The following is a 26,734-nucleotide window of genomic DNA, read 5'->3' as shown; positions in this document are numbered from 1 at the left end:
TGGTGGCGCAGTATGCCAGCACCTGTGTGTGTGTGTGTGTCTCTGTGTGTATGTGTATGTGTGTGTATGTATGTGTGTGTGTGTGTGTGTGTGTGTGTGTGTGTGTGTGTGTGTGTGTGTGTGTGTCTCCCATTGCATGATTCTCAGTTTTCTTCAAGGGAATCCCAAACTGTACTGACCACTGGAGGTGCTTTGAGTGGGACACTCCGGGCGGTGTGTGTGAGTGTGTGTTATTGTGCCTCCTCAGAGTCCAGCTTATCTTACTTTACAATATTCATGTTTGCGTCAAATTAGTCAGCGCTTCCACTGCAGTCCACACACACACACACACACACACACACACACAGCCCCTGTAGCACAGCAGAGGATAGGTTGCATCAGTTGACAACACTCATCCGTTTTCCGACATTTTCGTTCATATTTTATGCATTCTGTCTTATCAGTTTAAAACACACTTGCAGGGAAACACCAAGACAGAAGACAAACCAGGCAGAACTCACTCTCCATCCAGGAGGGGTAACCATGTCCTCAAAACTTAAAAACACACACAGGCTCCCAGCTCAGACGAGCCAGGGGCATCCGGGCACAAGCCGTTAAAATCAAAATGGCACCAGTGCTGATCGGAGATGAAGAGAACTCCAGAGGCGCCAAGGGACCTCAGAGTTCCTCAAGAGCATAACAGACACTTCCTCAGCGTGAGAGAGAAGGAAAGAGAAAGAGAGACAGAGCCAGACAGAAAGAGAGTGAGATGTCTTCAAGTAAAGCCCTTTCTCTCTCTGGAATGCCTCTGCTGTCTGCAGGACCCAGGGGGCGCCCCAGTCCCGCCCTGAAGGTGCAGCATGGGGGGGCAGACTGATTGGTTGTGGAGTCGGGGGTAAATCAGGGGGGGCATGGGACGCTCAGGGTGCCAAGGCCAGCCGTGCCACCACCTCCTCCCCACTGGGGGCGCTGTGATGTGGGCTGGGGGGCTGGAGGGCCCTATCTGCTGTAACACCTCCTCCCCACTGAGGGCGCTGTGATGTGGGCTGGGGGGCACTATCTGCTGTACTGGTCTCCCGGGCCGCCGCTGCCGCTGCCTCCATTGTTGTTGTTGTTGTTGTTGGAGCTGAACAGTCGGTGGGGCGGTGGGGCGTCTGCGCTCCTCTCCTCAAACACGTCCTCCATGTCCACAGGCTCCAGCCTCCTGCGGCGCCCCAGCGGAGACAGCGGGCCGGCGTGCTGGGGGCTGGCGCTGCGCAGCGGGGCAGCGTGCGGTGGGTGCGCTGGGCGTTGGTGGCGGGGCTGCAGGAGCAGGTGTGCGGAGGTGGAGGCGCCGGTCTGCGAGCCGCGGTGGATGCGGTGGCTGACGATGATGTCGTTGCCGAAGCCGCCCATGGAGGCCATCGTGGTGCTCTGCTCACGCTGCACAACGGCCGTCATGCCGCCCTCCGCCATCAGCCTCCGCAGCCGCGCCAGCGCGTCCTCCCCTCCGGCCACGCCCCCGGCCGGCTCCACCGCTGACCCGACGCCGTCGGGGGCTCCTCCTCCCGCACTCGTCTCTGCGGAGCCGTCTGGACCTGCAAAGGACACAGGGAACACAGTCAGCACTGCAGGTGAAGCTGTAGCTATGGCAACTGGGTGGCTAATGCGTCTGCTGCCGGCAGGCGTTGTTAATGCGAGAGGATGGTTACCATGGTTAGTGGTGGGACCACTGGTCTGTGCAGAGGTGTCCTGTGAAGCTGGTTCCTGTGCTGAAGGGTCAGAGGTCACCTCCGTGGTTACGTCAGTGCTGGCGTCGGGCTGTGAGCCACTCTGGGTCTGAATCTCCACACTCTCCACTGCAGGCCAGAGTAGAGGTTAGAGATCCACTACACTCCACCACTATACTCACCCACTACTATACTCACCCACTCCACCACTATACTCACCCACTATACTCACCCACCACTATACTCACCCAATTTTATATACTTGTGGGAATGAAATTTTTTATATGCTTCTCACTGTATATATATATATATATATATATTATATATATATATATATATATATGTATATATATATATATATATATATATATATATATATACATATATACATACATACACACACACACACATATGTAGTGAAATCTGGTTATGTAAGGGATAATGCCCGACGAGGTGTCCATTATCAGAAATAAATGGACGACGTGGAGGCGTGAACTGTCCGACGCGAAGTCCATTTATTTCAGATAATGGACGCATCGAAGGGCATTATCCCGTTTATACCATGGTCACTTACGAAATAAATAAATATGAAATCAATTATCAATGCTAAATGAGAGTTTTAGAGCTAAAATCGTTAGTTTTTTCAGCTGTTTATCGTTGATAATGCTATTGTTGATAATGCTGCCTTGGTTACCAACTAGCGTTTGAGCCAGGACAGTGATTTAGAACTGTCATCAGGCAATTCGAACGGAACGTCTTTTTATAGGTGTATCACTTTTTAAACGACACCCTTTTCAACCTAGACCATGGTATAACATAATTTAACTTAGGAATGTTGTGTGTGTGTGTGTGTGTGTGTGTGTGTGTGTGTGTGTGGATGGATGGATGTTGTTTCTTGTGATTTTCCATGTGTGTGTGTGTGTGTGTGTGTGTGTGTTAAGGGTATAAGAGCTGGCTTCACCCAGAGAAATGTGGGATTGTTACGTGAATAAAGCTGCAGTCTCACACCAGTTGTCTTGAAGTCATTTTGACCACATACTCACTAGCTACACCATACTCACCCACTCCAGCACTATACTCACCCACTCCAGCACTATACTCACCCAATCATTACACCCCTACTCATGATCTAAATTATGACCAACTCTTGATCTAAATTAGAATAGATCAAGGTCAGGTCTGGTTTACAACCATAGACCTGAAAGATGCATATTTTCATATTCCAATTGCACTTCACCACAGGCAATTCCTCCGCTTCGCTTTCGAGGGGAGGTCTTACCAGTTCCAGGTCCTGCCATTTGAAATCTCTCTGGCACCCTGGCTCCACTTCAAGGCAGAGGTATGCGCAGCCTTCCTTTCCTAGACGATTGGCTTCTCTGTTCCCAGACAGGCACTAAGGGACTCAGCCCTGCTAGTCGCTCATGTTACCAGGCTAGGGCTCACTGTGAATTTCGAGAAGAGCTCCCTAATCCCCAGCCAGCAGACGGTGTTCATTAGAATCGAACTGGACTCGCAGGCAATGAGGGCAACCCCATCTCAGAGGCGGGTAGACGAGATTCTCCTCCGCATAGTGCGATTCAGGAGAGGCCGAGCTCTGATGCTCAGGTCCTTTCAGGCACTGCTGGGCATGCTTACAGCAGCCTCTTCCGTAGTCCCCCTGGGCCTCCTTTCTTTGAGGCCTCTCCAAATATGGATGATCAGGCTAGTGTTGCATCCGAAACACTAAAGGCACAAACTGCATTTGCTTAAAAGGGTTACAGCCATGGAAGAAGCGTTCATTCCTGACCGCCAGGATTCATTTAGGGGGGTCATACCTTCTCGCAGAGAAGTGGTAGAGATCGACGCATCCCTGGCCGGATGGGGGGCTGTTTGGCAGTGCAAAACTGCCCAAGGCACATGGGACTTCGACAGAGGGAGCAACACATAAATGTGTTGGAGCAACAGGCAGTCACTCTTGCTCTCGAGCATTTCCTGCCAGTCCTAGAAGGGAGACACGTCCTTATAAGGATGGACAACATGTCAGTGGTTTACCATATCAACCACCAGGGGAGCACAAGGTCTCTAGCGTCCCTGAGGCTGATTCAGCAGCTACTCTCATGGGCCTACCCTCAGCTATTGAGCCTGAGGGGAATGCACATCCCAGGCACACAGAATGTCACAACGGACTCCTTGTCCAGACAACACCCCGATCCAGGAGAATGGAGGCTGAACCTAGAAGTGGTGCACAACAATATGGCAGAGCGGAGGTGGATCTTTTCACCTCTCAAGCCACGACACACTGCCCCCTCTGGTTCTCACTCAGGGAGTCAACAAGCCCCTTGGGCCAGGATGCACTGGCGCATGGGTGGCCCCAGCAGCTCCTATATGCATTCCCCCCACTCCCGCTAATACTAGAGGATTCTCCGGGAGGGCCACTAAGTGCTGCTTGTAGCCCCCAGGTGGCCAGGGAGAGTCTGGTTCCCGGTGCTATACAGCCTGCTGGACGGACAGCCTTGGCGTCTCCCTATGCACACAGACCTCCTCTCTCAGCTGGGTTTCCAGATCTGGCATCCGAACCCAACACAATTGCAACTTTGGGTGTGGCCTCTGAAGGGTGACCCTGCAGTGGTACGGACTATCCACAACTCACGGGCACCCTCCACTAATGCGCTTTACGCTAATAGGTGGAAGCTTTTTATACAATGGTGCCAAGAACATGGACAGGAGCCAACACGTTGCCCAATACCAGCTATCTTCAGTTTTCTACAATCACGGTTTGATGACGGACTGGCGGCATCCACTATCAAGGTGTACATAGCTCCAATCAGCTAGGCATAAAAAGGTAGAGGGAGTTACAGTGGGATCCCATTCTGTCTGGTGACCCGTTTTCTCAAGGGTGCTCAGCGACTGAGGCCCCCTCAAAGAAGGAGAATACCTTCCTGGGACTTGCCGCTGGTACTGAAGGCACTGTGTTGGCACCCGTTCAAACCTCTGGGGAGGTCAGAAGACGGCTTTTCTCCAACCCATGTCATCGGCGAAGAGAGTGGGGGAGCTACACGCGCTGTCTTTCAGCCGGGAGTGCCTACAATGGAGTTCCGACGGCACAGGGGTGACCATGTGGCCGAACCCGGCATTTTTACCCAAAACCTTCTCTGCAACGTACGCTAACCAGCCGCTCAGTCTGGGAGCATTCGAGCCCCCAGCCCAGGGGGAGGAACTGGGGCAAGGTGACATTCTTCTATGCCCAGTCCGAGAATTGAAAGCCTATATTGAAAAGACCGCTGCCCTCCGACAGTCAGATTCATCAGTGTTTCCTCTACGTTTATTTCAGCATGGCGGCCCCCCACATTTAATTAATACCGCCATGGTATCAGAATCAGGGCAGACGCACATTTGATTTTTAAATAATCCTGCGACATATCCTCCCCTGCTGGCTGCCGCTCACATTGCATTTTAACAATAAGTAGCCTAAACTAGTCAGAGGTTATTATGGCCCGTCCAGTTTCAGTTCATATATATAGTATTGATGTAGCTTATTTAAAGCATTAACTTTCTTCTCAGTGTTTCCTCTTCATTTAGCAGTGCCACTGCTTCAGAATTAGGGGAGACGCAAAATATTGTCCGGAAGCATAGTAGGCTAAATGCCCCCCGCTGGCTGCTGAAAATTGCAGTTTAAGAACAAACAGCAATGCTAATCCGAGGTGCCCGTCTAGTTTTATTCCATAAATATATTGTTTTTATAGACGTTAGTGACATGTGCTATCAAGAGCTTCCATGTGCTACGCATGTTTGTCAACATCGCAAAAACTACAATTTTCGCACTTGGTGGAAAGGTGTAGCACAGGCCAAGGAAAACCCATTCATTTCTGAAGCTGATAGTATAAAGTATTTCCCATATCATAGTCTATAAGCTTGCTTGCAACAACAGCAAAAATTAAACAGGAGAGAGGACGTCTCAGCGAAGACACCGCTGTTACATTACATGTACACTCAATCGCGAATCGACGCATTAAAAAAACAACGACTGCTCGTAGTACCGAAGGTAAATTACTGCCGCCACAAAAAATCTAGCGGAAACACTGTTCATTATTTATCTGCCACAAAGGACAAGTGCGGAGGCTGGCTTTGTCCAAGCAACGGCTATCCAAGTGGATCGTGGAGGCCATCAGCTATGCCTACTCTGATAGTGGCTTACGCTTCCACCTTGCGTTCGTGGTCACTCAACTCGGAGTGTAGCTGAGTCATGGGCAGCACTACGCGGAGTCCCACTCATGGACATCGACTTGCACATTTGCAAGGTTTTATAGGGTCAATGTGGCCACGAACCTCGTAGCCACAGCCGCCCTCTCAAGCCATTAAAAGGGTATGTAGATCTTCCTCGTGACCCTGTTGGTATTTGTCATCCAGGTGCTGAAAGCACCGCCTCTGGCGGTCAGTAGAAATGAAATAGAACGATGGTTACGTATGTAACCGTGGTTCTATGAATTTCGGATGACTGCCAGAGCTTGGCAGTCACTCGGAAGGCGGACGAGAAGATTGCCAAGAGGTCACTTCCGGGGAGAGCGCTTCTTAAGTACCGGGACGGGGTCATGCGTCACCCATGTCACGAGTGACTTTGTTGATATAAACACTCGACCTGCACGTGCATGTGATGGAAATCCAGGTGCTGAAAGCACCCATCCGAAATTCATAGAACCACGGTTACATACATAACCATCGTTTCTACGCTCGGTTGATAAATGAGGGCCATTGTCTTCTTTGCTCTCAGTGCAATTTAATGTTTTACAATGTACAAGTACAATGTTTCAACACTTACTCATCAACTCCACCACTATGCTCCTCAACTCCACTATACTCTCTAGCTATACTATACTCATCAACTCCACACTATACTCACTAGCTATACTATACTCATCAACTCCACACTATACTCACTAGCTATACTATACTCATCAACTGCACACTCTCCTCTATACTCACTAGCTATACAATACTCATCAACTCCTCTATAATCACCAACTCCACAGTATACTCACTAGCTATACAATACTCATCAACTCCACACTATACTCACTAGCTATACAATACTCATCAACTCCTCTATAATCACCAACTCCACACTATACTCACTAGCTATACAATACTCATCAACTCCTCTATAATCAGCAACTCCACACTATACTCACTGGCTATACTATAGAGAGGTTCTAAGAGGTTCTGATGTTTACTAGAATGGACAATGATTAGGTGGACTCACCCTGAACTGCTTGGCTGTGGCTGGCCTGGACTGCTTGGTTGTGGCTGGCCTGGGAGGTTCCTGGCTGCTGGGGGTCACGGTCCGTCTGGGTCTGGGCGTTCTGCAGCGAGGGTGTGCGGCGTTTGCGTGCCCTGAGAGTTAACAGAGGTCGCGGTGGTTGCTGGGTGACGAGGCTGCAGGCCAATGGCGTCCATTAGACCCATGTCCCTGTCCAGCCGCAGTATGGCCCTGCTCGACCTGCCCCACAAACAAACAAACAAAAAAAACAATTAACTTTATCTGCTCAACCTGTCTGACAAACAAACTATAAACATGATCTGCTCAACCTGTCCCACAAACAAACAATAAACATGATCTGTTCGACCTGTCCCATAAACAACCAAACCGGCCCACTTCATGACTACGAGGGGCTGGACTCACCCTGGCCTGTCGGCAGCTCTGCCTCTGCTAGTGCCGGGGCTGTTGTTGAGGGAAAAGGCAGAAGACTCTGAAACCTGCTCTGTTGGACCCTCTCCATCACTGCGGTAGTCCCTGTAATGGTACACACACACACACACACACACACACACAATAATATAAATTCACTAAACTACATGGGTGCTTGTCACAATACACTTAAAAAGTCAGTCTTATCTTCAATAGTATTTTGAAGTACTATTCTGCTTTGTTGGTTCTCTTCCATCTTTATTTACCCTTATTAATAATTAGTGACCCCTCACTCATTATGTACAGTATGTGTGATGACTCCTTATTAAAGCCCTGTGCCTTACGCCTGCTGGATAGACTCCGGGTTCGCTAACTACGTTGTTGGTGCTTTGTTTTATGTATAGGGACCCTGAGCAAGCTACTGGCGAGGTTTGATGTTGTTTTGAACAATATTACTGGTTAAAAAATGCTATTTGGGAAACGTTTCACTCATGGCCCTTAGCTAATCCACTGTTTGCTATTTGGGGCTGTAGCGTATACCGTAGCAAGCTCTATAGTGGTTGATCAACGAAAAATACGGTTTCCACGGCTTATTTGATGTGTTTTAATGCAGAAAACCTTGGATCAATTTTCTCTGGAATTACAGTTTAATATTAAAGATGAATACCGGTATACAAAATGTATGTATTTCAAAATGGGGTTTTCCAAAATAGTGTAAAATCATAACAAAATAGTTTAGAATGAATTTTACTACATAACTCTGCTAGCACACAACATTATTAAACACTAAAAATGTTAGTCTTTATGAATTGATCAAGTTAACATAAAATACATTTTGTTGTGTCTGACAAGAGTTGAATGATTAAAGGTGCTCTAAACGATGCCACGCGTTTTTTAGGCTAAAACATTTTATGTCACTTACTGCAAACATCACCTAACCAACCGCTAGCTGTCTGTGTCCTGAATACACTGTAAAAAAAACATAACAAACATAACAAACTGTTCCAGCAAATCACAGAAGAGATGCGCGTTTAGGAGAGTTTCAATTGCACGGGAGGGAGCGGGAGGAAATAGCGAGCTAGCTCTGTTTTGTTTAAAAGTCAACAGAAGTGACGTTACCCAGCATCGCTTAGAGCACCTTTAAGTGAAAAATGTCCAATTTTATAAAAAGTGTTTTAATATAAAACCTGTTCCCCTTAATGTTTTTGTAGCAAAGACCTGTACCTATACACATAGCGACTTTGAATTAAGTAGGATTTTAAAAAGTGTTGGAAGACTTAGAGAGTGGTTTTGTCCCTTATCTCAAGAATCAGTGAGTTGCAGTGGTCTTTTAAATTATCCTGTCTACATATCCTCCCACGCTGGCTGCCACTCACATTGCAATTTAACAATAAGTAGAACTAGTGAGAAGTCATTATGGCCTGTCCAGTTTCACTCCACATTTTGTATTGATGTAGCCTTCTTTATTGTAAAAACATTAACTTTCATCTTCGTTTTGTAGTGGTGGCCAATATTGGATACTTTCGGCTCAGATGTTGAATCATCGTCGCGTGCTGTTGTGGTACGCCAGTTCTGCTTTGCAGTGGACACATTGCACCTTGTCTTCTTTTCAAAGTTTGAAATGATCCCAAAACTTGGGACATTCTCTTCCTTTTACGGACAGTTTCTTTGCTCTCTGTCATCGTACCAACTTAATTCTGAAAGTGGTGTGTGCGTCAGTAATAACAGTCCGTGTGAAACAATAATCCCTGAGCTGAGCAGGCCACATAACGCACGTGATAGGAATTAAGAGAAGCTCTGAGGCAGAGAATTTTCCATTTTTTCCAGAGAATTTTATCATTTTTTGTAATCGAAATTTTCAAGTAATCGTTTCATCCAGTTACCATCACTACCGTACCACTGGATTACTAACACTACCAGCTACGAACACATGACTGTATGTATATGAGAGAGTGTGTGTGTGTGTATGTGAGAGAGAGAGAGAGAGAGAGAGAGAGAGAGAGAGAGAGAGAGAGAGAGAGAGAGAGAGAGAGAGAGAGAGAGAGAGAGAGAGAGAGAGAGAGAGAGAGAGAGAGACTCACACAGGTCGGCAGATGACCAGATCTCCCTTGTTGGTCCCGTAGGCGAGGCCCATTCCTGGCTCTGGAAGCCATCGAGCTGAATTGATGCTGACGTGCCGCCTCTGGTCGGGCCCCATGGGATAGACCACGTTAAACGCCATCTGCAACACAACGCAACACATCTCAACATGGGATAGACCACATTAAACTCCTCGTAGCACAACACAACACACAGATCACACCTCATTGGGCCGGCCTGCTCAAAAGGGACACCTGTAAGGCTCTACATGTAGCAAGCTCCCTTTAACACATTAAAAACTGACAAACAAGATCACAGAGAGAGAGGAGATGCCTGTGGGCTGGCTGTTGGGGGGAGAGGAGGGTCCGGTGTAGACTGACCCTGCCCAAAGCAGTGGTCCGTGTCCGGATGCCCGTGATGGACGCGGGGGGCAGCGGGGTCATTTGGCTCCTTCTAAATGAGATGCCATTGTCTGCCCCCTCATCCCCGCCCATGGCTGGAGCAGGTGCCTGCCAGACGGACTATAACAGGCCACTAATAAGGTCTTTCCTTTTCAACAATGAGTTTGAATTTGTGTGTGTGTGTGTGTGTGTGTGTGTGTGTGTATAATCAGCATGGCGACAGAGCAGCAGAGCGTTCTGAATCAGATCAGGCTGCTGTTGCTGTGAGCCGGCGCTACACCATCAAATATCTCTGAAACTGAAATCAGTTACTGAGGCGTGAGGCACAAACTGGCTGGTCGGCACACTGCCACTCCGGCAGATCAAAACCTGGCAGCAGAGCCATGGGGTTAGGGAGCTGGATGGTGTTGCTGTGCTGTAAGTGGTTGGGGTTGGGTACAAGAAGAAGAAAAAAAAAAAAAAAAAAAAAAAAAAACGGCCCTGGCATATTTGGCCCAAGCAGCCCTCAAATCGGTCGGAAACATATATTTTCAACTAAGTGTCGTGGTTTAGCCTAGAAATCTAGACGGACCCCAGCGGCAGCAAATTTAATTGCTGCCCGGGCTAGTCTAGCAACTCTCTGTTGGCTTGCGAGCTGGAAAAAATAAACTTTGATAGGGCCAATCACATCGTGCATAGAGATGTTAGGCGGGCTTACCATAATGATTGATGGCAGAGTTGCAACTGTTTGGCTTGTTGCAACTGTTTGGCTTGAATTCCTTGCTACTTGAAAACAAAGATGGATGTTGCTGTTGGTGAACAGCGTGACACGAGTTAAGCTTTTTTAATGTTGGCAAAACTGGAGTTACAAAACAAGCCAACCAGTCGCCAGCTGGTGGGAAAGCATGGGACTCATGGCGTTATTAGCTGTTCTAATGGCGTGCAGAGGGAATTTGAAAGACAACCGATTATCCCGCCCCTCGGACTGAACACTGCCAACGGTGAGTGCCCAGACCCTACATTTCAATGTGGGTCTGGCTCGTCAGGCTAGTCGTGGAGCACTGACAGTGGACAAATGTAGGCCTCACTGGCTATCACTCTGACTGATCAGAGGCAGCCATGGAGCACATCATGTCCATATTTAAGTATGCAATCAATTATGAAAGAAGAGTTTCTGCTAGAAGTATCATTTCAAATTATTCAATACATTTAAACTAAGTTTACAATGCAATTGATTGTACCAAAAATGACTATGTGTAAAGAGCTAAATTACCTAGATTGTGGTAGACCTTATTGTACTTTATACCAGTTAGTTAACACTATACAGGGCAATTTTAATGCTTGTTCCTGGAAATATTTAATAACAGTAGAGCTACATGAACTCATTCCCTTTCATGTCTTTCAGTAGCCTATCGTATGGTTATAGGTTAGTTGCCTTGTGCATGAATATGACTTGACGTTTTGTAGCCTACATTTCCGTCAGTCTACAGTCTTATAACCCATCTTTAGTAAGGGAACCCTTTCGATATAGAACCCTTTCGACGCTCTACTTTGAGAGACCAACCACTCATGCCATCGATGTTGAATTTTGGGCATCTAACGGAAACTGATAAATCTGACCAACAATTAACATCGATTTGACACTCTTTTGCTGCCCGGATTTGCAAGTCATTCATTTGGAAAACTTTTGTTGCGTTATTTGTTATTGTGATCACAGCAGTGGGTGATGGCTTTATGTTATTATTACCATACCATTATATTATCGCAGTTAACAAGTCATCATAATCATCATTGTCAGCATGGCATGTCCCACACACCTGCTCCTCCATCGAGTTCTTGCCATTATGAAGCCTCAACTAGGCTACACTCTCCACCAGCTGCTGCTGCTCACTGTCCCTCTGCTCTGTATGCTTGATTACATCTCCACGTTCAAATTCAACGAACTTCAACAGTCATGAATTTATAATAGTTTGTTAGATAAGTTAATGAAGTTACCAGCGAGAGTTGCACCACAGGGAATTAAGTGGAAAGCACTAGGACTCAGGGACATAATAATCCAGCAAAAGGTAACGAAGAGATTTATTTACAACCAACGGATATCTGCTAAGACCTGAAAAAAAAACACTTTCCACTTTAGGAAATTACACAAACTCATCTCTCAGCGCCAGCCAGCTAGCTGCACACACCTTGGAAACTATGGTAATGTCTCCTAGTTGTGAAGAGCAGCAACCAAAGTCTTTAGTATCACAGCGGCTAGTTTACTACTGGCATTGACGCCAATGCTGTCAAAATGGTGTCAGAAAACAGTTTACATTTCTTCTTCTATGGTGTAAAGTAGGTAGCAAAAGCCTTTTCACAACAGCGACACCTCTGTTCAGGAGAATACTGCAACTAGTGTTGACTGGTTGCAGAATTCGGCAACTAGTGTCGACTAGCGACTATAAATAGTTAAGGCATTCCTGTGACGTCACATTGTCGCACGACAGGTCAGGAATGGCGAGTATATTAAGCGCATTGCTGTGGTGTTCTGTATTCTGACAGTGCTGTCCACTCACTCTGATGGAGGCCTCCCCACCGTGAGGCTGCTGTAGGCGGAACACTTGCGCCACCATGTGGTCAGTGGCTGGGTGCAGCAGGATCCTGCGGGAGGCCAGGCCCACCATGACGTAGCAGCCCATGGGAGACAGGCTGACGGAGATGGCGTTGGGACCTGGGGTGCAGAAAACATGGAGTTACAGAGAGACCTGCAGAGAGAGGATGGAGTTACAGAGCGGCAGGCTGCCTCAGCTAACTCTAACCACTACAGTAGCAACAGTGGAACTCACTGAAGCGCTTGGTGTAGATCAGTAACAGTGTGGAACTCACTGAAGCGCTTGGTGTAGATCAGTAACAGTGTGGGACTCACTGAAGCGCTTGGTGTAGATCAGTAACAGTGTGGAACTCACCAAAGCGCTTGGTGTAGAGGCGCTCCCCGAGGTTGTGTGGGGCGAGAGAGTAGACGGCCAGGATGCCCTCGTCGGGGAAGTCTCGCTGGCTGCTGGGAATGAAGACCGCCAGCAACTGCCCGTCCGCAGAGATGTCACAGCTCGCATCATTATAGATCTTACACTGTGGAACCAGCACATTCACCGAGCCTACACACACACACACATTCGTCATTATTCAGCTGTCAATATTTCAGTTCAGTCTGAAACTACTTGGGAGGAACTGAGCCATGTGTTTCAGGGTTTGGGTTAGCAGGCTGAACTGTGCCATGTGTCTTATAGAGGCTAGTTAGGGTTCAGGTTAGGTGGTGTTGCTGGTGTTTGGGGTTGAGGCTAGTTAGGGTTTAGGTTAGGTGTTGTTGCTGGTGTTTGGGGCTGAGGCAGGTTAGGGTTCAGGTTAGGTGTTAGGTGGTGTTGCTGGTGTTTGGGGTTGAGGCAAGTTAGGGTTCAGGTTAGGTGTTAGGACGTGTTGGAGTTTTTACCATTGCTGATTTCAGGTAGGTCAAACTTGGTGAAGTCCCACCACTGCAGCCGGTAAGTGGTGCTGGCGATGTTGCTGGCCACAGCAGACTGTCCGTCCCCGATGGATGCCCCTGCCAAAGCAAAGCGTCGCTATGGTGAGGAATCCTGACTGAGCACCTACACCTCACATTTACACGTGACACATTGTAACGATGTGAGCTGCGACATCTGTGCGGATGGGCACAAAGAGGCAAACACATTTCTCCAATCCTGGCTTCTCTGCATCGGCTTCCTGCTCCGGAGTACAGTTCAAGGTCCTATTGATTGTTTTTAAGGCTGTAAATGGGCAGGCCCCAAGTTACATTACTGACCTCATCCATCACCACCAAGACCCAAGGTCACTCAGATCTGCAGACAAAGCTCTCCTCCACGTGCCCTGGCCACGGCTTTAACAAAAAGGTGACCAAGCCTTTGCTGTTGTGGCGCCACGGCTGTGAACAAATTGTCCCTGGTCATTAAAAATGCCCCCTCCATCTTTGCTTTTAAGGCCAGGCTCAAAACTCACCTTTTTTCTTTGGCCTTCCCAGTCTACTAAAACCTAACGATCTGTTGCCATATGCGGTCCTTGTTGTTGCAGTTACCATTCAACACATCCAAAATCAAAACATTTTAATCAAATAAACAGCTTCTTCAGTGCTGACTCCATCTACCCCACCCTGCCCGATCCCCACCTGCCAGTGAGAGAATGTGTGTGTGTGTGTGTGTGTGAGCTGACTGCACCTACCCCACCCTGCCCGAGCCCCACCTGCCAGCACGCGGTTGATGGAGGAGTGTGTGGCCACGCCCCCCTGGCTGCGCTCGTGGAAGATCCCATAAGGCAGGTACTCCGGGAAGAGAAATCTCCTACAGGGCATAGACCGCACTGTTACACACACACACACACACACACACACACACACACATCAACAGCACCTGAACACAGGCTACACACACACACACACTAGCACCTGCTCAACCCGAACACAGGGTACACACACAGCACCTGCTCAATTTTGAACACAGGCTACACACACACACACACACACACACACACACACACACACACACAACAACAGCACCTGCTCAATTTGAATACAGGCCGCACACACACAAAGACAGGCCCCGCTCAATCTGAACACAGGCTGCTACATACACACACCCCGCTCAATCTGAACACAGGCTACACACACACTCTTACTGACCGTGGAACAAAGCGGCCGAGAGATGGCGCAGACATTCGGGTGTTCCGAGGCATTCTGTGCCTTGTCCTGTCCCCAGGGTCCCTATAGCGCGGGGGCACACACACACAACACACGAAAGCAGATGGTGTGGTTAGAGAATGCTGTGCCCGGGTGAGGCATGCTGATCTGATGTGGTTTGGGGATGGCAGCCGAGCTGAAAACTCACTCCAGCTCCTCGTAGTCCACGTCGGCCGTCTCCATGGCAGCGGTAGGGCTGGGGACCTGGCTGTCCGACGATGACGAGAGCGTGCGAAGGCGGTTCTGCAGAGAGCGCTGGCGGATGCTGTCCCGCCGAGAGAGGTACTGGATCATTCGCTGAGCGTAGTAGGCAGCCGGAGACAACCTGCATCACACACACACACATCAATATACAAAGTCACCTGAATCACACACAAACAATTATAATATAATATAAACAATTTTACACCCCTAAGTGAAAATGTCCAAAACACACACACACACCCACACGGGTGGGGGGTGTGGTTACCTGGCAGGGTCGGGGTAGATGGGGTGATCCCGAGATCCTGTCATGTCGTAGCGGGACAGAGAGATGATGGAGGACTCCAGCAGCCGCCTGATCACAGCAGACACACACAGTTCAGCAGGAGCACACACACACACACACACTGCTCACAGCAGACACAACACAGTTCAGCAGGAGCACAGCACACACATACACACACACACACACACACAGACATTACTGCTCTCAGCAGACACACACAGTTTAGCAGGAGCATACACACACACACACACACACACACAGACATTACTGCTCTCAGCAGACACACACAGTTTAGCAGGAGCATACACACACACACACACACAGACATTACTGCTCACAGCAGACACACACAGTTTAGCAGGAGCATACACACACACACATTACTGCTCACAGCAGACAATAATACAGCTCTAGCAGGACATACACACAATATCAGTATCAATACTACTACTGCTCACAGCAGACACACACAGCTTCTAGCAGGAGCATACACACACACACACAATAATAATATCAATAATAATAATATCATCAATACTGCTCTCACAGCAGACACAATACAGTTTAGCAGGAGCATACACACACACACACACACAATAATAACACACAATAATAATACACAATAATATCAATATCATTACTACTGCTCACAGCAGACACACACAATTCAGCAGGAGCACACACACCAGAGGCGATTGCTCTAAGACTACAGAGGGAAGCTCAGCCTCCTCTAAAATATTACGAAAAATTGCATCAAATAATACTGTATTACATTAGCCTACCCTTCCAACTAGAACATGCTAAAAACGTGTTCAACTTCATGGCTAGTTCGTTCAGCAATAAGGCTTTGTCGGTCATCTATCGTGATTTCGCACCCCTAATACATTGCTGTGATGACACGTTACATTAAAAACCCCATAGACGCTCGGCTTCACTGGACTTCCAATGGCACTACAGAGTGGGCCAATTTTAAAAGCCATTTGATAGTCTTCCCCACCAGGGGAGATTCAAAATAAAACAGCAAAGCAGATGAACGTACAGAATTGTCACAGAGAAATAACTCTAGTAGGCTACCAAATAGACTAGATTAAACTCTCCCCAGCCCCCCGACAATTCACTACCCTATCTGTGTTCTATTATTTATACTATAATTATTCCCACCCATAATGTTCTATTATTTATCTATAATTTGTACATACTGTAATTACACTTATACATAGCCATATTTTACTGCTCTTCATACTATTCATCCTGCACATACACTTATTCTTACAACCTCTTATAATGTTAGTTAATTTTAGTGAGTAGGTGTGTCCAAACTTCTGACTGGTACTGTATGTGTGCACCCACATCCACTCACACATACGCAGACACACAGTTCAGCAGCAGCAAACACACACACACACACACACACGCGCACTAACACACACGCACCTATGTGGGCACCCACATGCACTCACACATACACAGACACACAGTTCAGCAGGAGCAAACACGCAAACACACACACACACACACACACACACACACACACACACGCACCAACACACACGCACCTATGTGGGCACCCACATGCACTCACCCCGCCCCCCTGCACTGGCTCCCTGAGGTGAGGTTTGTGAGGGGCTCACCTGCGTAAAGAGTCCTCGTCGGGCGGCTCCACAGGCACTTCCTGGTTTAAGGCGTCCTGGGCAGCGGGCTCCACAGGCCTGCGGGACAGCAGTGGGGGCAGGGGGTCGGGCACGCCCCCGCCAAGGTTTCAAGGCGGCCGGGCGGTCCTGGCTGTACACCAGACACTGCAGGCCCAGCGGAGCCTCCCGCGGCACCACGTGACGCACCTCCACCGCCAGTCAGCGTTCGCCCGCCAGGGCTGGCGGACGCCGCCTTCAGGGGAGGGGCACCCCGCGAGCCGCCTCCCGGGCGCCGAGAGCGAGAGCGGCCAGGCGGACGAGGAGGAGGAGGGGCCGGGGGACGCGGAGGCCACGGAGTCCTGCGTGGACGAGGACGAGGGGCCGGAGCGCTCCCAGCGCTGCGTGTCGTGGTTATAGGTCAGCAGGTTGTGGCAGGAGCGGCAGCGGTTCAGGCTGGCGTGGGCGTGGGGGGCGGGTGTGGGGGTGGGGCCGGGGGGCTGGTAGTGGGACGGGCCGGGTCTCTCCGCCTCGCCGCTGGTGCCCGCGCCCTCGCCGCCATGGTTATTGTTGCTAAGCAGCTGCTGCATGGCGCTCGGGCTGCCAGCCGCCCCGGGCCAGCCGGGCTGGCCCCGCAGCGCGCCGTGACCCGCGCGAAGTAGCGGCTCAGGTTGCACTGCAGCACGTTGCGGATGGAGGCGGGGCTCTGGCTGCGCGCGCCACCGTCGTAGAAGGGGTGGTGCCCGCTGCTGGTGCCGTGGCCGGGTTTCCGAGCGTAGGGCGGCCGCCCGCCCGAGGTTGCCGGCGTCCGCGCCTCGCTGGCCGTAGATGGGCGGCGATCGAGGATTTAGGCCTCGACGCAGGCCCGGCACCGGCGACGGGGACGAGGACGACGCGCTGGTCCTCGGGGGGAAAACGCCCGCCCGCCTCAGGTTTCAGACCGCGTCATATGCTGATTTAAGGCCCTTCTGCGCTGGTTGTGCACGCCGTTAGCGTCGAAATTTCGGGGCCCCGGGGGCGTGGCGAGGGTTGCGTGTCAAGGAGAAGCGTATGCGGAAGCTGAAGGGGACGGGCTGGGGGGGCACGGGCTGAGTCTGGGTCTGAGGGTTCTGGCCCGTAACCGACAGGTAGGGGGCGCCAGAGGTGCAGCGTCCGCAGTAGCACACGGAGTCTAGGTGGCGCGTGCAGCCTGGAGTGGGGGCAGGGGCACCGGGGGGCGCTCGGGAGGGGTACTGGAACAGGGGCATAGAGGGCAAGTCGCGCCCCTCGGAGCCCCTGCGGGGCATATCTGAGGGCAGGGGCACTTGGGAGCGGGGCGACAGCATATGCAGGAAGTTGTGTAGAACATGCGGCGTCAGATGGGGGCGAGCTATTGAGCTGGGACGCGGCAATTCAAGATTCCAGGTCAGTCCATCGACGCCCAATCCTCTTCATTCTAACAGGGGGAACAGACAGCTCAGCAACAGCCTACTACAAATATCCATCACACGTAGGCACGCAAGAACACACACACACACGTATTAAACTCACGCACACACGGAAGGGCAGACTGGTCATTTACAGGGATGCAAACACACGTGTGGTGAAAAAAGAGAGAAACACAACTTATCTTATCTTAACTTAACTTATAGGTTTAAAGGAGAATTCCGGTGTGATACTGACCTAAAGTGTATTGAAACATGATACCGAGTGTGAACGTATGTCTCATAGCCCATCTCGGCTTGTCCCCTGCACTCCAGAATCTGGCGCTAGTTAGCCGATGCTACCAACAGCTTTTTCAATAGTGGTGTCAGCATCGGGCCAGCCATGCAAATAAATCACTGTTTTACACCCATTTACGAGGCTCAATGTATCTCCACACTTCATTGGTAGACTTCCGAGGGCCCTGACATTTAAAACGAGACATTGAGAACTTTGAAAAAGCACTGGTAGTTTACTTGCAGGCCAAATACTGAACATTGACTGTGGAATCAGGTAGTTAAACATGGTTTAAACTCATATGTTGGAGTAGAAGTAGAAGTGAAAGGAAATTAGCCTATTTGGAATATTCTGTAGACCTGCTGTTCCTTTTATGAGAACAATTTAACTGACTAAACAAGTTTCCATTAGGCTATTGAATGCTTAAAAAGTGAATGCTATATACTTAATTTACCATTAGCTAGATTAGAGTGGTTCTATTGTCATCTAAATGCAGTGTTTAGTTGGCTGCTCAAAGCATTTCACGTTCATCACTCGTGGTGTAGGCCTATGTCTGGAGTGATCGCTGTCCCTTTAATGTCTGGGACTTAAAATTACAAAGGAACTCCGGTGCTTGTTTTTGTTGATGGGCCGTTTGATCTTTGATTCAGTTTTTCCTACCATTTTATCACGAATGACACCGCATAATTCGTGGTTAAAGTAAGGAATTGTTTTCACTAGTTTTCTTGCAATTCCCACATAACATACTAGGCCTAGGTTACATAAAAAAATATTTTTGTCGGTTACTGTCTAGTTCGAACTTCGTTATTGACAGGCGGAATAGCCTAATTTTATTATTGTATGGTTCTGGATGATCAGTCAGATGGCAGCACACTCTGGTTCCTCTGGTAGCCTGCGGTAGATGACGTGAAAAAGCTAGAGTCGCCGGAAAGCATCCCTGATGATCAGACACCCCCCCCTCCCCCAAAAAAAAAAACTTGGATCTGCACCATTCACAACTGATGAAAAGCATGGGGCTGAAGTGTGCTGTAAGTGTCCTGCATTTCAGAGACATAAGTAATGCCAGATTAAAATGGGAAATGAACATTGGGGCTTGAGTCCAAAAACACTTTGGATACCATCAATTACCCATCTGCAATATTTAGGCATTTAAATGTCTTCGAGTTCTCATGAAAATAGTTACAACCAGGGAAGGTGCATGGAAACAGTATTTGGAAGTAGCCTGCATTGTAATCAAATCCAACCCTTCCTTCTTCAGTTTCACACACAGAGACAGACAGACACAGACACAGACACACAGACACAGACACACACACACACACACCTACCTGTTGACTGGATGGGTTCACTATAGCAGTCAAAAGGTTGTGGCCGAGAGGATCAAATCTCACCAGTCTAAAGACAACAGTTAGATCCCATTATTTCTGTATTTTAAAGGCAATGCAGAGGCTAAAACAACAGCTGGAAAAATGTGAATGTGACTAATTCACCAGTGTCCTCAGTGCCCTACTGGTGCATAGTCACAGGACACACACGACACACACACACACCTGACTCTCTCCATCTCGCTGGCCGTTTTGACCACAGCAAATGGCTCTGGCCGGCTCCAGTCCCAGAAGTGGATCTCGTTGTTGGTGGCGATGAGCAGGAGCTGAGCGGTGGGGTGGAACGCCAGGGAGGCGATGGCCACATCGTTCTCTGTGAACCAGCTCTCGCTCCCACCCTGACACACACACACACACCACACACACACACAGCGCAACAATCACTGGATCAGCTCTGGATATGTGTGTAATCTGTGTGTGTGTAAGCGGCAGCCTGAATGCGTGTGTAGGTGACATGCTTGAGTGACAAGTCTGAATGAGAGTTTATAGTTGAAGCTGGGGAAGCCGTGTGAGCCCAGGTGTAGGCGAACGTGTGTGTTTAGGTCAGTGTGTAGGCGAACGTGTTTAGGTCAGTGTGTAAGTGAGGTGTGTGTGTAGGCCAGCGTGTAAGTGAGTGTGTGTGTGTAAGCCAGTGAGTGAGTGTGTGTGTGTGTGTAAGCCAGTGTATAAGTGAGTGAGTGTGTAAGCCAGTGTGAGTGAGTTTGAGTGTGTGTGTGTGTAAGGCAATGTGTAAGTCAGAGTGTGTGAATGCATGTGCGTGTGTGGGTGCGTGCGTGCGGATGTCAAGGCTGACTCACATGTAGGTCCCAGATGCGGACCTCTCCATCGAGGCAGCCAGAGGCCACTAGGCCTGGGATGGTGGGGTGAAAGGTCACGCACCAGGGCGTCCTACGATGGCCGACCAAAGAATGCAGACACTTCCCAGTCTGCACCTCCGTGATGTAAATGTTGTGGTTCACGTGAGTGGAGGCCATCAGTTTCCTGTGAGGGAGAGGGATGAAACACCAGCACGTGTTTTTTTTTTTTTTTTTTGCGTGTCTGTGTGTGTATGTGTTTGTGTGTGTGTGTGTATGTGTTTTTGTGTGTATGTGTCTGTTTGTGTGTGTATGTGTCTGTGTTTGTGTGTGTATGTGTGTGAGAGAGAGTCAGAGAGACCACCAGTTTACTGTGGGTGTATACAGCTCTGGAAAAAAATGAGGAGACCACTGAACATTTTTCTGATGTCATCCTATGGTTGCTGAGTGAAATTCGAATGAGCTGGCAGTCATGTTCAAAATTAAGAGACCACTGCAAATTTGAATATGACCGTCAACAAATTCGAATGCCACTCAGCAACGGTAGGCAGAAAAATGTGCAGTGGTCCTTCTTTCCCAGAGCTGTATTATCTCTAGAAACAGCATCCTTTCCCAAATACAGGGTTTTCTACTGCTGCTTCCTCCACTCACACTTTATTTTCCCATTCATTTTTCCCAGAGATCCTTAGCAAACCAGGAAGGGTTTAAATGCTTACGCTAAAAACTAGAAGTTTCCAGATGATTGCCCACTCCATTGAGACTGGAAGACTAGATGAAAACTGTAAACCTTGGACTAGCAGGGTCCACAAAAAAGGTTTAGATCAATTGATGCAGAGAATCACTTGGATTGTTGTCATTTTGTGACAGAATTCGGTAATCTAAAATAGAATGCAGTATTCTAAAAATATCAGAATGCAGTATCTCAAAATAATATGCAGTATTCTAAAATAGAATGCAGTATTCTAAAATAGAATGCAGTATTCTAAAATAGAATGCAGTATTCTAAAATAGAATGCAGTATTCTAAAATAGAATGCAGTATTCTAAAATAGAATGCAGTATTCTAAAATAGAATGCAGTATTCTAAAATAGACTGTAGTATTCTAAAATAGAATGCAGTATTCTAAAATAGACTGTAGTATTCTAAAATAGACTGTAGTATTCTAAAATAGAATGCAGTATTCTAAAATAGACTGTAGTATTCTAAAATAGAATGCAGTATTCTAAAATAGACTGTAGTATTCTAAAATAGAATGCAGTATTCTAAAATAGACTGTAGTATTCTAAAATAGACTGTAGTATTCTAAAATAGACTGTAGTATTCTAAAATAGAATGCAGTATTCTAAAATAGAATGCAGTATTCTAAAATAGACTGTAGTATTCTAAAATAGAATGCAGTATTCTAAAATAGACTGTAGTATTCTAAAATAGAGAATGCAGTATTCTAAAATAGAATGCAGTATTCTAAAATAGACTGTAGTATTCTAAAATAGACTGCAGTTAACGCACAAATTAGGTTTATTTACAGGATGCATCTTATATTCGGGATATGACAGTATGTGAATCCATTATGTTGATAATAACAACAACAGGACAGATATCACAGATAATATGAGTGGTGGAGGCTAAGGGGGCATGGGGGGTGAGCTACCGAACCCCAATTACCAAACCAGTCGAAAGACCCCACAACTACCAAACCGGATCAGAGGGATGTTGAGTCTAAAGACAGAGGTGTGTTCACCATATTCACCAAGCACAGGCAAAGGTTTGTGTCAATTGACTTGGTGTTGGCCATTTTGTTTAGAGTTTAAACAAACAACAATTTTACGATTAAAAAAGTATATATGTAAAAGTTCAAAGAAAAAAAGTCCAACAGGATCGTTCGCCACTGTGTCAAATTTAAACACACTTCTGGCTTTACGCTCAGCATACCACTAATCATGTGTGTGTGTGTGTGTGGATCCGTATATGTATGTGTGTATGTGAGAGAGTGTCAGTCAGTGAGAGTCAGAGAGGCCAGCAGATTCCTTGTTTTGTGTGTGTGTGTGTGTGTGTGTCCGTCCATCATGCCTACCTGTCTGGACTAAAGGCCAGTAGGAATGTTGAGCGAGGACTGTCCGGCAACTCCACCTTCTGTGGAGACACACAATGCCAGGAATAGTAATAAAACACACATCACACACAGTCATCAAGCACAGATTTCACACAGACACACACAGTCATAAAGCACACACCTCACACACACAGTCATCAAGCACACATTTCACACAGACACACACAGTCATAAAGCACACACCTCACACACAGTCATAAAGCACACATTTCACACAGACACACACAGTCATAAAGCACACATCTCACTCACACACACATACATAAAGCACACATCACACACACGTAAAAGTACACATCATATCTCTCACAAAAACACACACATACACAAACACACATAAAGCACACATCTCACACACAGACTTGGGCAGCATGCCACTCTCTCCCAGTGGTTAATCTGGTAACTATTAAGTTTATATTCAAGTCATCCTCCTTGTGAGAGAGACAGTGAAGCACACCTAACAGGAGTGCTGTGCTTCTCCTGTATTAGGCTTGCTCACCAATCAGAAGTGGCCCAACTTAAAGTGAAATTTGGAATACTAAACTGAAGCTTTACTTTCGAAAAAATTATACTGCAAATCAAATATCTCTCAGAACAATTGCACATTGCTAACACATGCACACACCCACACCTGGTATTAGGATCGGATCTTGCCTGTTTCACTCCTCTAATGCCACTCAGATCACCATGCACTCAGATACAATCAGAGATCCATAAAGCCCACATCTCATGTACACACACACTCAGATCAGCACGCACTCAGAAAAACGCACACATAAAGCTCACGTCTGTACACACACACACACACACAGTCCTAAAACACACCTCACAAACATGATCAAAAAGCACACATCTCTCTCATACGGTAATAAAACACACATCTCACACAGACAACAATAAAGTACCACCCACATCTTACAAAATTAGCTATGTCCAAAAAATGACATTTTACCGGGAGCTGTAAACAGTGTTGTAAGGCCCCAACCGGGCTTGGAGCTCCAGGGAATTTTAATTTCAATGGGCCCTGTGCTGTGTCGTCCACACAGATATTATGCAGATTATGCAGATTATTACACACCTGCTGCCCGAACGCCCTCATCTCAGTGTCTGGCTCTTTAGACCTTTGATCTAGTGCTTGGCATCCAGCACGGGGCTGCACTGTCTCTCTCTCCTTAGTGTCATTCGCACTAGATATAATAACTCAGGACTGAATAGTCTGTGTATGAACTAAGCGAAGACACTAAACAGGAGGTCACCTTAGAAGGAGCGGAGACCTTTTACTAAGGAAATGTGGCATTCCTCATCCTACCCCTCCTACCCACCCTACTCATCCTACCCCTCCTACCCACCCTACCCCTTCCACCCCACTCATCCTACCCCTTCCATCACTCCTACCCACCCTACTCATTCTACCCCTCATCATTCCCCTGGGTTAGGTCGAGGAGGTCCTTTGTCTCAGGACCATCCAACTTTTCAATACCACACAAAAGGGGAGGGGAGAAATGGACTTTTCAGCATTAGCGTGTCTCTCTCAGCCCCTACCCTTATATCACTTACACCTGACTGTCTTACAGACAACTGTATATTAGCCCTCCTACATAATCTGGACTGTGGTCATAACATCTACATTTTATAACTTATTTCCTATTATATAATAATAGTATATTATTTTTCTTGTTCATACTTGTTTCTTTTCATAGTCATAGTTAATATTTAATAATAAGCAAAGGTATTGCACTGTATGTATGTGAGACATACAGTGTGTGTGTTTGTTGTGTTATGGTTGTATAAGCTACTGGATGCCTAAAATTTCCCTCTGGATGAATAAAGTATCTATCTATCATCTATCTATATATCCCTTCCACCCACCTTATCCACCCCACTCATCCTACCCCTCACCATAGCCACAAAGCATCTTCTTACACATTTGCAACCCCAAGTGACACAAATGTCATTTAGCCCTGCAGACACTAACTTACCCAGAGCTGCAGACAGTAATTTACTAAATTAACCACTAACACTAACCTGCAGACACTAACTTACCCAGAGCTTCCCAGGGATTCAACAGAAACAACAGAAACTACAGAAACTGACAGAACCCTGGCTTCCACGGGTCTGCCCTCTGATCACTCTAGGTGTGGACCGACGCATAGTACACATCTGGTAACATGCTTGGCCAATTGAAGAGATGACAGTTGGGATGGGAGCTTAGTACCTGGCTTTGCCATTTCATCCATCGAGTCCTCTCTTCCACCAACTGCTGCAGAAAGCGTTGCGAGCCCAACACCGTGGCACCTCTCTCCCGTCCCAACAGGATCTTGCACGGAGTTCCTGTTCCGCGTCGCCATGGTGCTCAGGGTACTTCCTCCCACTCAGGCTGGTCAGTGAGTCTGCAGCGTCTAGCCACACATTCTCTGGGCTGCCAGCCCAATAGTCAGAGGGCCACAATGAGTTGGTGAGAGCATGATGAGGATTCTGCAGTACTCCTCAAATTAAAGTTTCAGAATAGCTACGTCTAGATCCTAAAAATAACTGGCACAGGCCTATATGGGCAAAGCCACATCTCTGAAACGGTAATCTCAGAGAGATAGGAAATCATCTTCTGGAACAGGGTGAAATATGACATGCACAAAGAGTTCTACTGTGGGTCCGTTTGTGGGGGTACATTTACATCGCAAGAATTTGGTTTCATATGGAACAAAAGAGTACCACGAGAGAACATCGAGTGGGAAAGCGCATGAATCCTTGGCAGGCTCAGCCACATTAATTTAAACCAAGACAGAAGGCCTTATTTTATGTCCAAGACAGGCATATGTCCAAACACTGATGATCATTGTGTAATTCTGTTTCCATCAACTCGAAGAAAAACTAGCCAGAATCTTTGTGGTTTGCCCTCTCTTCCAATCTGACGTCTACAATAAAGCGATACTGTTCCGCCTTGTTTTATCAGCATTTCTTATACCATTGCACATCATCGAGTTGTTCAATTTCTCTTTGCGAACTTACAGATTGTAAGTTAGTTAAGGGAAATGTTATGGGGATTACAACTTGAATTCCCCCCAAAAAAGGATTTAACTGGGGTGCAACATAGCTAATCAAATGTAACGTTAGCTAATCAAAATGGAGCGATGGACAAACTGTAACAGTAACGTTAACAGTCTTATAGTTACACGACCCTTACGTAATGTTAGTTGATCTGTATCCCCACGTCAGCACTGTTACATCTGGCTGCTGCATTTTGCCAAGAAAATTAAATCATAATAAAACCAAGGTAGATTCTAAATTTTGCTAAAGGGCCGGGACTTGCTAGGTTTAAATAGTCAAACAAACAAAACACGCAGTGGCCAGCAAGCCATACCATCTCTCCATCTCATTCAGCATGTAAAAATCATTTGTGAAAATATGTGACATAGTAACAATAGTCTTGACGATTGCCTACCTAAATAACGACTCAAGCTAAATAGTTCGCACTATCGCTAGCTAACTTTAGCTGGCTATCATTAGCTTTCGTTAAAACACCAGTTCGATGGGAAGGTGTAACGTTAACGTTAGCCGTCGTATAACATTGATTCGTCATTCAATGCTATTTGTGCCATGTTGATTTTAATGATGCATGTATATATTAATGTACTGTAATCTTTGTTGTGTTGAAGATTTGTTGTGGCTCACCTTTTTTACCAGTCCGACTGTTGAAATTATTCATCGTAGGCGTAGCTAACTAACGTTAGCGTTCATGCTAACCTGGTAGTTAGCCAGTCCAGCTTGTTGTTGGACTGTTATTGTTTTCCATATATCTGGAACTGCATAATATTTTACGTTCCCTGCTGACTAATTCAATGTAAATAAATATTTACAACATTGTCTTAAAACGAGGAGATTGTTCGTCTAAATATGCTAGGCAGGTAAAGCAAAAACACGGCGCTAGCATTAGCTAGTAATTCAACAATTCAGAGAGAAGGCTAAGATACCCCTCTTGGCCAACTCAGGACGAGTAGTTGAGCGGAGATGTAGTGTATGCGTAACTAATCGAGCACAGAGTTTAACTTAGCTGTAACGTAATTTTTTGCTTCTTGTTA

The 26,734-nt window shown here is 47.2% G+C and overlaps 1 protein-coding gene across 1 annotated transcript; it reads right to left on the bottom strand.

Moving 5' to 3' along the window:
• Positions 1 to 47: 47 nt before the first annotated feature.
• On the bottom strand, positions 48 to 25,076 carry ambra1b (autophagy/beclin-1 regulator 1b). The gene is given in 22 exon segments (XM_048256106.1): positions 48 to 1,556; positions 6,925 to 7,039; positions 7,041 to 7,161; positions 7,345 to 7,455; positions 9,432 to 9,571; positions 12,365 to 12,519; positions 12,755 to 12,943; positions 13,276 to 13,386; positions 14,061 to 14,158; positions 14,497 to 14,577; positions 14,702 to 14,878; positions 15,023 to 15,109; positions 16,672 to 16,794; positions 16,879 to 17,268; positions 17,322 to 17,482; positions 17,679 to 18,037; positions 18,079 to 18,103; positions 19,695 to 19,761; positions 19,917 to 20,089; positions 20,549 to 20,732; positions 22,620 to 22,678; positions 24,874 to 25,076. Coding segments are annotated over 22 exon segments (3,465 nt in total). The 5' UTR covers positions 24,892 to 25,076; the 3' UTR covers positions 48 to 1,035.
• Positions 25,077 to 26,734: the final 1,658 nt, after the last annotated feature.

Source organism: Alosa alosa, chromosome 11 (assembly GCF_017589495.1).
Source record: "Alosa alosa isolate M-15738 ecotype Scorff River chromosome 11, AALO_Geno_1.1, whole genome shotgun sequence".
NCBI classification, from domain to species: Eukaryota; Metazoa; Chordata; class Actinopteri; order Clupeiformes; family Clupeidae; genus Alosa; species Alosa alosa.
This window is presented reverse-complemented; position numbering and strand designations above follow the sequence as displayed.